At 43.7% G+C, this 14,604-nt stretch overlaps 1 protein-coding gene and 1 pseudogene across 5 annotated transcripts in view; one reads left to right on the forward strand and one right to left on the reverse strand.

The window, feature by feature from the left end:
• Positions 1–505: 505 nt before the first annotated feature.
• Positions 506–9,025, reverse strand: LOC113170441 (annotated as a pseudogene).
• Positions 9,026–13,286: 4,261 nt separating this feature from the next.
• The window catches only part of cobl (cordon-bleu WH2 repeat protein), a 47,826-nt gene continuing 46,508 nt past the window's right edge, over positions 13,287–14,604 (forward strand). For all 5 annotated transcript variants that reach the window (XM_026371344.1, XM_026371348.1, XM_026371349.1 and 2 more), the window contains exon 1: positions 13,287–13,757. In XM_026371344.1, the coding sequence (XP_026227129.1) occupies positions 13,729–13,757 (29 nt within the window). In that variant the 5' untranslated portion in view covers positions 13,287–13,728. The remainder of the gene's footprint in view (positions 13,758–14,604) is intronic.

Here is a 14,604-nt window from a genome sequence, read left to right on the forward strand (position 1 = left end):
TTCCACAGTAGAATAACAAAATAGTTCAAATTATAGTGATACACATTATTCCAAAAGTAGAATATAATTGTTATTAGGTAGGTAATCTCTATTATTAACAAACATAAAGTCTTTATCAGAAATAGATCTGACTTTGTTTTCTGTTATTAGTTTACAGAGGTGCTATTGGCAGTCATGTTAGTGTGAATTTGTTCTATCAGTATTACATTCTCTTGCAGTATAACATTTGTTTTATTCTGCATTGAACAGAGTGTTGGTACCTGAGCCTGATGAGACTGAGCAATTCACACACAAACATTCCTTATTGATTGATATGCTTTTTTATTATTTTAAGCATCAATATTATATGGAATAAAAAGGTTGCTGCAGCACATGGAAATATGTGTGTATAGATCAGGCAAATAATAAAATGGGAAAATACTGTATGTGACAATGTTGGCTTGAAGGTGCATCAGAATTTGTTCCAAATAAACATTTAAATTTATGACAAGTGATGATCTTTGAATGTGCAATAAGTTCTAATTAACTCAGTGTTAGTTTCACCACCTCTGTGGTAAAAGAGCATTTTGCTTAAGATTTCAGAAGCATGAATGTCCTTCAACCAACTTTACCAATAATCTGGAAAAAAAAATACAAATGTCCATAAAAATACTTGCTTTTCCCCTCCTACATATCAAAAGTTGAGGTGATATTAAAAGACGGGGACACTGTTGAGTTTTTCACGTATGAGCTGTCTGATTCATCTCTGGTGGAGGGAAGACGCATCCCAGGTAACCACTGACTCAGCAGATGCATGGCTCGTTTCATAAACTTTACAGACTGGCCAACAAAAGCATATAAGATCGGGTTCAGGCAGCAGTGAGTGTATGCAATGGTCTCAGTCACTGTTATTGACAGTCTTAAATTTTTGTCGAAGCTACATGATCCATTGGCAGTTTCTCTTTATTGTGCAGAAATCTCAAGAAGATGGAAATGTTGTATGGGGCCCAACACAAGAAAAAAACAACCACGATAGCGATGATCAGCTTGACAACACGGTGCTTCTTTGCAGTCCTCATGTTCACCAGTGTGGGGATGATCCTGCAGTAGCAAACTACCATCACAGTAAGGGGAACCATGAGACCTAATATATTTGTTGCTAAGGGGACGTACGGGCGCTCGGCCTCCTCATCCGGGTCATAGCCACAACTCAAGCCGTGCGACTCATTTATCACTCTAGTGAAAATGAAAGTTGGTAAGGAGACACTGAAACTCAACAGCCACACAACCATGGTAAAAGCAATGCCCACTCTCAAAGTGCGATATCTTCCCACAGTGTTAGGGTGTATGATGAGCACATAGCGGTCCAATGTCATGACAATTATGAAGAAAATGCTGCTGAAAAACCCGGTGTAGTGGCAGCCAGAGACAAAGCGGCACATAAAGTCTCCAAAGGTCCATTTACTGACCACAGAGAAATGAGCGTAGAAAGGAAGCGTGAGGACGAAGACGAGGTCAGAGACGGCCAGGTTAAAAAGGCAGATGTCTGTAAAGTTGGTCTGGTTGCGGTGCTTCACCAGGACACACACCACCAGGCCATTACCTTAGAGGAGGAAAACAACATGGAAACTGTCAGATTACAATGCATCAAACACACACACACACACACACACACACACACACAGTCCTATCTGATGATACTTGTGAGGACACTCATTGGCATAACGCATTCCCTAGCCCCTTACCCCAAACCCACAACCATCTCAACTGTCTGCCTCACCCTAAACCTAACCATTCACAAAACTGTAAAACCCAGTCTTAGCCCTCAAAATATTTTCTTTATCTGATCAAAATGTGTCCAGACAAGGAAATAAAGACATGTGTGAATATGCATAACCTACCTAGGAAGCCGAGGATGAAAACCAAACTATAGAGAGTGGGCAGGAACACTTGGCCAAAGTTCTTCAAATCAACGTTGTCACAAGGAGCAAAGCTTGAGAAGTTTTCATCATAGTATGATGAATAATCAGCCGGCGTGGTGAGACTGTCATAGGTTTCAATTTCTGCAGACAGACATATTTTCAACAATTTCTAATACAACAACTCATCTTATTATTTTGGCTACAGTATCATTGTTATATTATAGAAAAGAGTTAATAAGTAGAAAGGTTCTGGTTTCCTGTGATCGCTGCAAGTTCTCAAGTAAACTATACGATATATACGATAATGTTTTTGTTATGCAAAGTGCTGGTCTTAACAAGGAATTTACTTTATTGTAGAAAACATTTGCAATGGCTGCACATTTATCAACAAAGAATTTTTTTAAATAATTTAAATCTCATTGTGATTTACATAATGGTCACATTCAATTGCAAATAATAAAAATAAAATCTATCTGTACACGGTTTCATCATGCAACAACATTTTTTAGCAGATGCCTCTTTTAAGACAGTCTATAATATAAAGGGATAGCTTGACTAAATTATTTATGGAATTTATTTATGTATTCATTTAGCTCTTTCATAATTTTCACAAAAACTATAAAATGATAAATAAATAATACAAAATTTAAAATATGAAAACATAAACAAAATACTTTATTACATTTTTGCCTAATAACAATCCGAATGAAATTCCAAAATAAATGTGATATAGCCTATTGTAATAAACATAATGATTGATAACACAGTACATACAGTGACAAGAAAAACTATGTGAACCTTTTGGAATTTAATGGTGTTCTGAATTAATTTGTCATAAAATGTGATCTGATCTTCATCTAAGTCAAGAGTGTGAACAAATATAAGGTGCCCAAAATAATGACAAACAAATTCTGATCTTTCATGACTTTATTAAGAACAACCATAAATACCTCCAAAATAGTGACCATCAAAAAGCTAATTGGAGCATACCTGGAATAAAATGAGTTTGGAGGAGTGGACTAGAGCTACTTTGACTGACAAAAAACACTCAGACAGTTTGAATACGCTTATGTGAGCCATACCTCGCCAAAAGGAGCTTTTAGATCATCTAGAATTGTTGATTTACATAAAGCTACAAAGGGTTACAAAGTGGTGTCTCAGACTTTAGAAATTCACCAGCCTACAGTTAAGACAAACAATCTACAAATGGAGATAATTTAGGACTGTGGCTACTCTGCCAAGAAGACAGCCAGTCAAAATGACCCCAAGAGCACAACAAACACTCATTAGTGAGGTAAAGAAACAACCCAAAGTGACAGCCAAAGATTTGAAAGTGTCATCATGGGAACTGGCTAACATCTGTGTTCATGAGTCTACAGAAGGTAAAACATTGAACAAACAGGGTGTCTATGGCAAGACACCATGAAGGAAACTGCTGCCTACTAAAAAGAACATTGCTGCACACCTGAAGTTTGCCAAAGAGCACATTGACAAAATGTTTTGTGGACTGATGAAAATATATCAAAATTACTTTGAAAGATCCCATAATACTACATCTGGCATAAAAAGGGCACAGCATTTAATCATGAAAACATCATCCCAACTGTAAAGTATTGTAGAGGAAACATCATCATTTGGACCTGCTTTGCTGCATCAGCTTGCAGTGATTAAGAGGAAGATCCCCATTGTATCAAAAATTCTTCAGCATAATGTGAAAATGTCTGTATGTCATATGAAACTCTGTAGAAGTTGGGTGATGCTACAGAACAATGACCCAAAACACACAACAGAATAGCTTCCAAAAAACAAAATCCACATTTTAGAGTGGCCATGTCAGAGCCCAGACCTCAAACCAATAGAGATGCTATGGAATGACTTGAAAAGAGCCACACATATGAGACGCCCAAAGAATATGACAGAGCTAAAGCAGCTCTGCAGGAAGAATGGGCTAAAATTCTTCCTGACTGATGTGCAGGGGGGGGTCAACCAGTTATAAATTTCAAGGGTTTAAAAATTGTTTCCACTTGCACTATGGAGGTTTTTATGGTTGTTCTCAATAATGACACAAAAGATCAAAATTTGTTTGTGTTATTATTTCACATTTCATGACAAATTAATGCAAGAAACAATAAATTCCAAAGAGTTTGCATAATAATTCTTGCCATTGTACATAAAACAATGTGTCAAACAACTAGCATCAGATGTTATTACATAAAAATATTTTTTAACAAGCCTACAATACTCAACATTATGGATATTGAAAAAAAAATGTTTAGTTGTTAAAAATGCATTTACCTGTCATGGTGGGATTTCACTTTGTCAGTCTGTGGTTGAACTTCAGGTCTCTTTGTTCTCTGTCTGGATTTGATATCCTCAAATAAACGTCCTTTCTTCCCTTCCTTTCAAATTTCCTGTATGTTTCCAAATGTGACTTTGAGATCCTCAGCAGATGTCGACAGTTCTCAGATGTTAAGACTAACACATCAAAAGTAAAAGTAATACAAAAATGTTAGATGTGAACATGTGAACTGAGACAACACTTTCAGATTCACATCTGTAATGAACAGAGGGGCACTCACAGCAATAGTATAAAGAGGAGGAACTCTAAATACTCTACTGTTTATGTCCATCCATCCATCCATTCTCATCCGCTTATCCGGGGCCGGGTCACAGGGGGAGCAGCTTAAGCAGAGATGCCCAGACTTCCCTCTCCCTAGACACCTCCTCCAGCTCTTCCGGGGGGACACCGAGGCGTTCCCAGGCCAGCCGAGAGACATAGTCCCTCCAACGTGTCCTGGGTCTTCCCCGGGGCCTCCTCCCGGTGGGACAGGACCGGAAAACCTCCCCTACGAGGCGTCCCGGGGTCATCCGAAACAGATGCCCAAGCCACCTCAACTGGCCCCTCTCGATGCAGAGGAGCAGCGGCTCTACTCCGAGCTCCTCCCGGGTGACTGAGCTCCTCACCCTATCTCTAAGGGTGCGCCCAGCCACTCTACGGAGGAAACTCATTGTATCCGCGACCTTGTCCTTTCGGTCATGACCCAAAGCTCATGACCATAGGTGAGGGTAGGAACGTAGACTGACCGGTAAATCGAGAGCTTTGCCTTTCGGCTCAGCTCCTTTTTCACCACGACGGACCGGTACACCGACCGCATTACTGCTGCCGATGCACCAATCCGTCTGTCAATCTCACGCTCCCTATTTCCCTCACTCGTGAACAAGACCCCAAGATACTTAAACTCCTCCACTTGAGGGAGATCTCCCCCCCAACCTGGAGGGTGCAAGCCACCTTTTTCCGGTTGAGAACCATGGCCTCGGACTTGGAGGTGCTGATTCTCATCCCAGCACCTTCACACTCGGCTGCAAACCGCCCCAGTGCCTGCTGGAGGTCCCGGTCTGATGAGGCCAACAGGACAACATCATCTGCAAAAAGCAGAGATGAAATCCTGTGATTCCCAAACCGGATTCCCTCCGACCCCTGGCTGCGCCTAGAAATCCTGTCCATAAAGGTAATGAACAGGATCGGTGACAAAGGGCAGCCCTGTCGGAGTCCAACATGCACCGGGAACAAGTCTGACTTACTACCGGCAATGCGAACCAAGCTCCTACTCCGGTCATACAAGGACCGAATGGCCCTTAACAAAGGGTCCCAAATCCCGTATTCCCAGAGTACCCCCCACAGGATGCCACGAGGGACACGGTCAAACGCCTTCTCCAAGTCCACGAAACACATGTAGACTGGATGGGCGAACTCCCATGAACCCTCGAGCACCCTAGCAAGAGTATGGAGCTGGTCCAGTGTTCCACGGCCAGGACGAAAACCGCACTTGTTCCTCCTGGATCCGAGGTTCGACTAGCGGCCTAACTCTCCTCTCCAGCACTCTGGAATAGACTTTCCCAGGGAGGCTGAGGAGTGTGATCCCCCTATAGTTGGAACACACCCTCTGTTCCCCTTTTTAAAAAGAGGAACCACCACCCCGGTCTGCCAGTCCAGAGGTACTGTCCCCGATCTCCACGCGATGCTGCAAAGGCGTGTCAACCAAGACAGCCCTACAACATCCAGAGACTTAAGGTACTCGGGGCGAATTTCATCCGCCCCTGGTGCCTTGCCACCGAGGAGCTTACTGACTACCTCGGTGCTGCGGCACGTTTGGCCTGCCGATACCCATCAGCTGCATCAGGAGTCCCACAGGCCAACCAGGCCTGATAAGACTCCTTCTTCAGCTTGACGGCTTCCCTTACTTCCGGTGTCCACCACCGGGTTCGGGGATTGCCGCCACGACAGGCACCAGAGACCCTACGGCCACAGCTCCGAACAGCCGCATTGACAATGGAGGTGGAAAACATGGTCCACTCGGACTCAATGTCTCCAGGCTCCCTCGGGACCTGATTGTAGCTCTCCCGGAGGTGGGAGTTGAAGACCTCTCTGACAGAGGGTTCCACCAGACGTTCCCAACAGACCCTCACAATACGTTTGGGTCTGCCAGGTCTATCCAGCTCCCTCCTCCGCCATCGGATCCAACTCACCACCAGGTGGTGATCAGTTGGCAGCTCAGCCCCTCTCTTCACCCGAGTGTCCAAGACATATGGTCGGAGGTCAGATGACACAACCACAAAGTCGATCTAGGGTGTCCTGGTGCCACGTGCACTGATGGACACCTTTATGCTTGAACATGGTGTTCGTTATGGACAAGCTGTGACTAGCACAGAAGTCCAATAACAAAACACCACTCGGGTTCAGATCAGGGAGGCCGTTCCTCCCAATCACGCCCCTCCAGGTATCACTGTCATTGCCCACGTGGGCATTGAAATCCCCCAGTAGGACGACAGAGTCCCCAGTCGGAGCACCTTCCAGTACCCCTTCCAGAGACCCTATGAAAGCCGGGTACTCTACACCGCTATTTGGCCCGTAGGCACAAACAACGGTGAGAGACCTATCCCCTACCCGAAGGCGCAGGGAAACAACTCTCTCGTCCACCGGGGAAAACTCCAACACATGGCAGCTGAGCTGGGGGGCTATAAGCAAGCCCACCCCTGCCCGCCGCCTCTCACCATGGGCAACTCCAGAGTAGAAGAGGGTCCAACCTCTCTCAAGGAGTTGTGTTCCAGAGCCCAGACTGTGTGTGGAAGTGAGCCTGACTATCTCTAGCCGGTACTGCTCAACCTCCAGCACAAGTTCAGGCTCCTTTCCACCCAGTGAGGTGACATTCCATGTCCCAATTGCCAGATTCTTTGTCCAGGGATTGGGTTGTCGAGGCACCTCCACACGGCTGCCACCCAATCCACACTGCACCGACCCCTTATGCGCCTTCCTGCGGGTGGTGGGCCTACGGGAAGGCGGTCCCACGTCGCTCCTTCGGACTGCGCCCGGCCGGGTCCCGTGGGAGAGATCCCAGCCACCAGGCGCTCGTCTACGTGCCCCAACCCCAGGCCTGGCTCCAGGGTGGGGCCCCGGTGACGCCAATCTGGGCGACGTACCCGACCTTGATTTTTCACTCGTCATAAGGGGTTTATGAACTGCTCTTAGTCTGGCCCGTCGCCTAGGACCTGTCTTGGGAGACCCTACCAGGGGCTTAAGCCCCCGGCAACATAGCTCCTAGGGTCATTCGGGCACGCAAACCCCTCCACCACAGTAAGGTGGCAGTTCAGGGAGGGGCTACTGTTTATGTGTTTATGTATATTATTCTATAATATGTTAAATGATAATGTGTTGAATGACTGTGGGTAATCTGTAGACTGTCAGAAAATCCCACAACATTTGATACCTCCATACTCTGACACATACCATATTTGCCAAAGCTGAGGCAAAACCAGGGCTGAGACTGCCAAAACACAGCAACAGGGTCCCTACCCTGTTAGTTAGCTAGACCTTGTGGTTTAGGAAATCACTTCACCCTGCAGTGACACAGGGAGACCTACAAGTCTCCTTGTGCTGTCAGGGAAAAGCAGAAATAAGTGGGCCACCTATTTCACCGGTAAAAATGAGCTGCCAGTTCCTGTAAAATTTTTACCTGTTCATGGGGAATCAGTACAATTTCCACAAGAGACTGGTGTCCTCCCTGTTGCACTGAAGAAACCAGTGTGAGTATTTCCTCTCTGGCTATAAGGGACTAGTTGCATTAGAAATATGTTGGCCCCATGACCCACGTACCCACACCCTAGTCATCCTCAGGGTAATTTCCCCAAGGGGATCAATAAAGTATTCATTAATCAGAAAAGTAGTCATATTTTGTGACAGACTGCCTGTCTGTCCTTGATTTCCTGGTTTGGCCTATTCCTTGTTTTCTCCCTCCTCTGTCAGGTGACCTGCTGATTGATTGTCTGCACCTGTGTCTCCCCTGTCCTTTTTATTAGCAGGCCTGTCAGTCTCCTGTTTGACAGATAGTCTCACACTGATCTGAGAGCAATACTATCCAGCATTTATCTTTGGACTGCTTATCTGATACGAACCCGGGTCAGGTCATTTACTCTTCTTTATTACATCAGTATTCTACTGTGTGACTCTATCTAACCCTTTCTCCTCTTATAGACCTCCTCCCACATTTGAAGTAACCCCGCTGCCGCTGTGACGTCACTAGACCTCCTCACATTAATACTATATTCTTTCGTAATAAACCCTTTTACCTCATCCTGTCTTTCGAGTCATCTCTGGTTATGGAGCCTGATCCTAAAAGTGTGACAGGGTGCTGCAGTAAAGCTGGTAAACTATCAAAACCATAAATGATAATGATTAGGATATTTCCACCATGCTTATCAACTACATCTACACTATGTTTAAAAAAAACAAATATGTCAAATAATCCTCCTACCTTTAAAGGGAAAGAGCACTAGGAAGTAAGACAGAATAATTCAAAATGGCAAAATAATGAACAAAATAAAGTGGTGTGTGTGTGTGTGTTAGCTGTAGACTCAATCTTACCCTTGCTAGTCTTCTAGAAAATGATTCTCACTTCCAATGAAGGCAGATATGGTCAACTGCTTGGAAAATACCCATTTCCTTTAAATGAACAGTTTGTTTTTTTTCTGCAGTCTGGTATGTCTTCAAGTAAAGTTTCTCCTAAAGTAGAAAGTGTCCTTATTCTCATGAAAGTGGAACTGGAAAATGTGAGTGAAAAGCAGCAGACCCAACTGCACCACCCACATTCCAGACACGTCACATAGCAGAAAGAAAAATATAACAACATCTGAGTTTCATAAGGACTACAAATACACCAGACAAATTCAGTTCTTCAACAAGACCAGAGGCTCAACAATGTTAAGAGGGAATATAGCTCCACGTAAAGTCATTTACATCTTTCATTACAATAGACAGCAGTTGCCTACGAACCCCAGGGTGAGTGGTTCATTCCCAGTTCCTCCTGGCTACTTGCTGAGGTGTCCTTGGACAAGACACTGAGTACCCTGTAGTGTAATGCTGCCATACCGTCTAGCAGCTGTCTAACCACAATCATTGGCCTTAGATTTGGCATTCAAACCCTGTCATAGACACCAGGTGTGTCCTTGAGCAAAACACTCCACGCTGTATAAAAACTATGAGTGAAAATGATACAGTTCACTAGCAGAGCCTGTAACACACTGGGTTGGCCATGGCTTGAGAAGTCTTAACATTAAATTGTCTGCATGCTAATTTGGAACTTTGCTATTTTCATCATAGCCACAGCAACAACCCACAAACATACAGAGACTTCCTGCTTTCTTCCATGGCCTCGTCACAAAGAGAACACAATAAAATACACTGTGTCACTGTGCAACTGTTTCACAATAAGAGTCCTTTTATAACATTTTCTTTCAAACTCAGCTTTATTGTCATTCCAACCACATATAGTTGAACCAGTACATACTGAAATGAGACAATGTTTCTCCAGAACCATGGTGCTAAATAAGACAGTAACAAGACAGAACATGGAGCCGAGGACTGCTAAGTAGTCCTAGCCACATAAAGTGCATCCTGTGCAACCTAGTGCAAACAGTGCAAGAACACAAAGAGAAAGTGCAGACAGACATCTGAAGACAGTGCAAAACAAAACACAAAAACAGCAGCGACCAGTAGCTGAAATGTACAATGTACATCTGATGTACTGTAAAAACGATGAAAAACGGGTGTTGAGTGACCAGGTGAGGTTCTCCTCCAGATGAACACCAAGAAATTTGGTGCTCTTGACGATCTCCACTGACACTCCGTCGACGATCAGTGGAGAGAGGTCACGCTGTGCTCTAAAGTCAACAACCATCTCTTTAGTTTCCCCAACGCTTAGAGACAGGTTGTTGGCCTTGCACCAGGCTGAGAGCTGATGTACCTCCTCTCTGTACGCTGACACGTCGTTCTTGCTGATGAGACCCACTACAGTCGTGTCATCAGCGAACTTGATGATCTGATTCGAGCTGTACATCGCTACACAGTCGTGGGTCAGCAGAGTGAACAGCAGTGGACGGAGCACACAGCCCTGAGGGGCCCCAGTGCACAGTGTGGTGGTGCTGGAGACGCTGTTCCCGATCCAAACTGACTGGGGTCTCCCAGTCGGGATATCCAGGATCCAGTTGCAGAAAAAGTAGCTCAGACCCAGAGTTCTCAGCTTCCCAATCAGCTGCTGGGGAATGATGGTGTTGAATGCTGAGCTGAAGTCTATGAACAGCATTCGAACATATGTGTCCTTGTTGTCCAGATGGGTGAGGGCCAGGTGGAGAGTTGTAGTGGTGGCATTGTCCATGGAATGATTTGGACGATATGCAAACTGCAGAGGGTCCAGTGAGGGTGGAAGCTGGGACTTGATGTGCCTCATGACCAGCCTCTCGAAGCACTTCATGATGATGGGTGTGAGTGTAACAGGGCGGTAGTCATTGAGGCAGGAGACAGTAGACGTCTTCTGCACCGGCACGATGGTCGTTGACTTGAGGCTGGTAGGAACAACGGCACTGCTCAGGGAGATGTTAAAGATGTCAGTAAAGACATCCACGAGCTGTTCTGCACATTCTCTGAGCACCCTGCCAGGAACGTTGTCTGGACCAGCAGCCTTCCGTGGGTTGATTCTGCGTAGAGTCTTCCTCACGTCATCTGTGGAGAGATTTGAAGGATCATTTCAGGGGTCAGTGTTCCAATAGTGTAACCTGGGTGAACTTGTTGGTATAATAACCACCATGCCACCCCTGCCACCTACATATTTGTAGGTACATGTATATATACATTAAGCACACAATCTTTTCTATTGCTCAAAAGAATTTAAATGCCTTAAAACATTGATTAATCAAGACAAAAATAGAAATTAAAAAGGAATAGCATACAATAGCCTAAACCAAAAAAATATATTTATATTTTAATAGAAAATTGACAAAAGCCAACGACAACTTAGGACATAAAAAACAAAAACGGTATAGTTGTTAAAAATGCAGTCACATGATATGGTGAGACACGTTTTCCAGTGTCAGTGGTTCACTTTTAGTTCTCTTTTTCTCTGTAAGGTTCTTTTTAAATGCAGTGTCCTCAAATGCACGCTAATGAACTAAAATGTCAGCAGTGCCCTAATAATAACACAACAGCAATAGAAGTGCAGGTGTTGCTTCCTGACCCCTTTATGCGAGTGTAAGATCTTTACCAGTCCAGAGTTCATACTTTAAGCTTAAACAATGGCACAACATCACTTTTCCATAAAGTATATACTATTATATTATTTTGTAATGTAATCTTGTACTCTACTTTATTACTTTTGTAATCTGTATTAGTTTTTGGTCATAGACTATTATGATTCTTTAAATGTTTCATTATAAGTCAGTTAATTATTACTGTTATAGCTGCAAAAAGGTTTTACAATCAAACTGTACTCTATCTAGAGGTAATTGATTTGATTTTAGAGTGTTTTTGTTCTTGTTTTCATGGAATACACAGTACCATGCAGAAAACACAACCTCCTCATCATTTCCATGCACTCAGTGCTGGCTGTGAGGAGTTAGAGTGGTCTGTGAGTGACATCTTGTGGTGGACAGTAATACTTATTTATTGCAGGGAGGCGCTGCGTGATCAAAACACACAGATATGTACACGTAGATGCTGCACCGGGGCTTCTGAAATGCGTCTGTCGAGACGCCATATTGGAGCAGGGCACTGTCCCGTCTTGACCAGGTCAAGTAATGGCAAACAACAGACTTTTGAGACTTTTGTGCTGGTTTAGGCTGCTCTATGCCAATAAATGAGGAATATTACTTCACAGACGAGAAGGGATCTTAGAAATTGTAAGTAAAGTAAATACATTAACGTTACAAAGTTAAACTGTCAAGCTTTAAATAGCTTTTTATTTGAACTAACATAATATGTTAACATTTATTATTTATCTAGTATGGACCCCCTACATTACTTTAATTAGATTCTTAAACGACTTAGGTCTGAATTGAAACATAAGCTACAAAACACCTCAGAATCATGTAAGATAAGATAATGACATACAAAGACATAAACAAGGAGTTACAGACAAGTAGCTTCTGCAGCTGTAGTTTAAAGGTGGAACATTCAGACAGGACCGGACGATCAATGCAGTAAGGAAATAATAATAATTAATAATAAACTAATTAAATAACCCGCATTTGAAATTGAACCAACAATCCCTGTATCATAAAATATATTTCTGGCATTTGTCACTAACCCAACTGCTGAAAAATCAATCGCAAAATCCGTGAGTTATGACGATTTTAATTGTACATAAACCTCTGCCTCTATACTTCATGCATTAAGAGCGGGGGGTTCCCTGATCCAACATGGCGGCCGAGATGACGCATCCACGCCAATGGACAGAAGGGGGTCAGGAGGCATCTACTGTGGGTGTATATAACTATACACCGATCAAAACAGCACAAGGCAAACCGGGGGAAAACATTTAAATTCATATCGTGTGATATATAACATGCACGTACCCCATACCCAGCTTGAGTACTGGTAGTTTTAATCTCGTTGTGATTGGGGCGTAGTGGTAGATCGGATGGATGGATGTCGCTGTCGCCCTCCAGCTGACGCTCCACGAAGGCGGCCTGTCTGGAGTGAGCTCCGTCAAGTTGCTGCAGAGAGCAAGGATCCACGAAACACTGCCTCCCGAATAAAACTGGGAGTCTCAAATACATTAGGGAGCGGTATAAATGCAGTTTAGCAGCCTTATTGCATGTATAAACACACGGAAAGCATGGAAAATAAAATGTAACAATAAGGTTCAGTGCCATATGTGAGACGATCAAGTTATATATGTCATAAAAACCTCGGTTTCTAATAGTTTTTGTATCAGTAATACGTGCGGTGGAAAAGTGGGAAACTAAAGAAAACATTTATCGCGAGTTTGATGAGTCATCTTATTTTGAAAAGTCAAACCGGAAATTCCATGTATTATTCCAATGAAATCGAGGGTGCTCGAGTGCCGATGAGCCGGGGGATACGAAGATTATATCAGGTGGACGGGACAAGTGAGGCAGTCCGGGAGGGGGCCGCCAAAGATATCGAGCACTGAAGCAAGTCTGACTTAAAAGCACAAAGGGTGTGTCGAGCAGTGTGTCTGTGGTCAGTGTCAACGGTCACTTCACGGTGTAGGTAACAGTAACTGTTCCTTCGGGTCCCACTGAGCCGCCGCCGCTCCGCGCTGTCACCTGTCGGAGCTGTCCCAGTCAGTACGAAGTTGTTGTTTTCTTAGCAGGACAACGCGTTTTTATCGGTGCAAACTCGACGGAGGAGAAGTCATTTCTATTCCAATGTGCCCAACTAGCAGGTGGTAGCATTATGAATCTCCACCGAGTTTGAGAGCTACAGCGGAGTTGAGGACCGCTGCCATCCGAAGTTGGATATCACGCAATCACGGCAATGGCTGAGTCCTCCAAACCTCCTTTAGGGTGAGTTAGAATATATTATTACTGGTAATTATTCCTCTCCGACGCTTACAAAGAGGTTACAACGAGCTTTGTAGGTAATTAGATTAATTTCAGCTCAGAAAAAGCTTTTAGTGTTAATTTGACTGACTTAAAAATGAGTGCCATTGGTCAACACTAGCTAAAATTCCTCTTGACTAAGTTATTGTATCACATGTGGCTCGACTGTGACATTTCTATAATAATATTAATAACAATATTAACAATTGAAACCTTTCCCCTTAGTTAATGGGTGTAAAACAACACTGGGCTTATTTGGGCTATGCTGAGTTGCAGCCATCTCTTGTCCATATTTCCTATTTTGATGTGTCCACAGCAACTATTTCCAAAGCATGTGTGCAGTCAGCAGTGACAACAGACTGTTCCAGCAGCTCTCAGTTTCCCTACAGCGTTTTTACCACTCAGAGACAAAAAACAAAAAAAAGTACAAACAGATCAGGATCTAAGCACAATGCAGCAGTGGAGTTGTTTGCTAGAGGAGATAGAAAGCCACAAGGCCCTTTGCTGGCTGAACTACAACAAAAGCAACTGTGGGTGCTGTCTCCAGTGTGCTCCTAATTGTGAGGTGTGGCTCGTCGCTGGAGTTGACATGTCTCCGGTCTTTACATCACATAAGATGAACCCATGTCTTACTGCCACTACTGCCTAAATATCAATATAGGCCTTTCACAAGAGATATTTTTGTCACGTCCCAGTAGTAAAGGCACTAAGAGAGCTGCCCTTAATGTTGTTACTAACACCTGTATTTTTTTTTACTGTATAATTAGATAAACTAAAATCAAAAGGTCTGCTCTGAAAGAGTCCTGTTGCC

The sequence above is a fragment of the Anabas testudineus genome, chromosome 16, assembly GCF_900324465.2.
Source record: "Anabas testudineus chromosome 16, fAnaTes1.2, whole genome shotgun sequence".
Classification (NCBI taxonomy): Eukaryota; Metazoa; Chordata; class Actinopteri; order Anabantiformes; family Anabantidae; genus Anabas; species Anabas testudineus.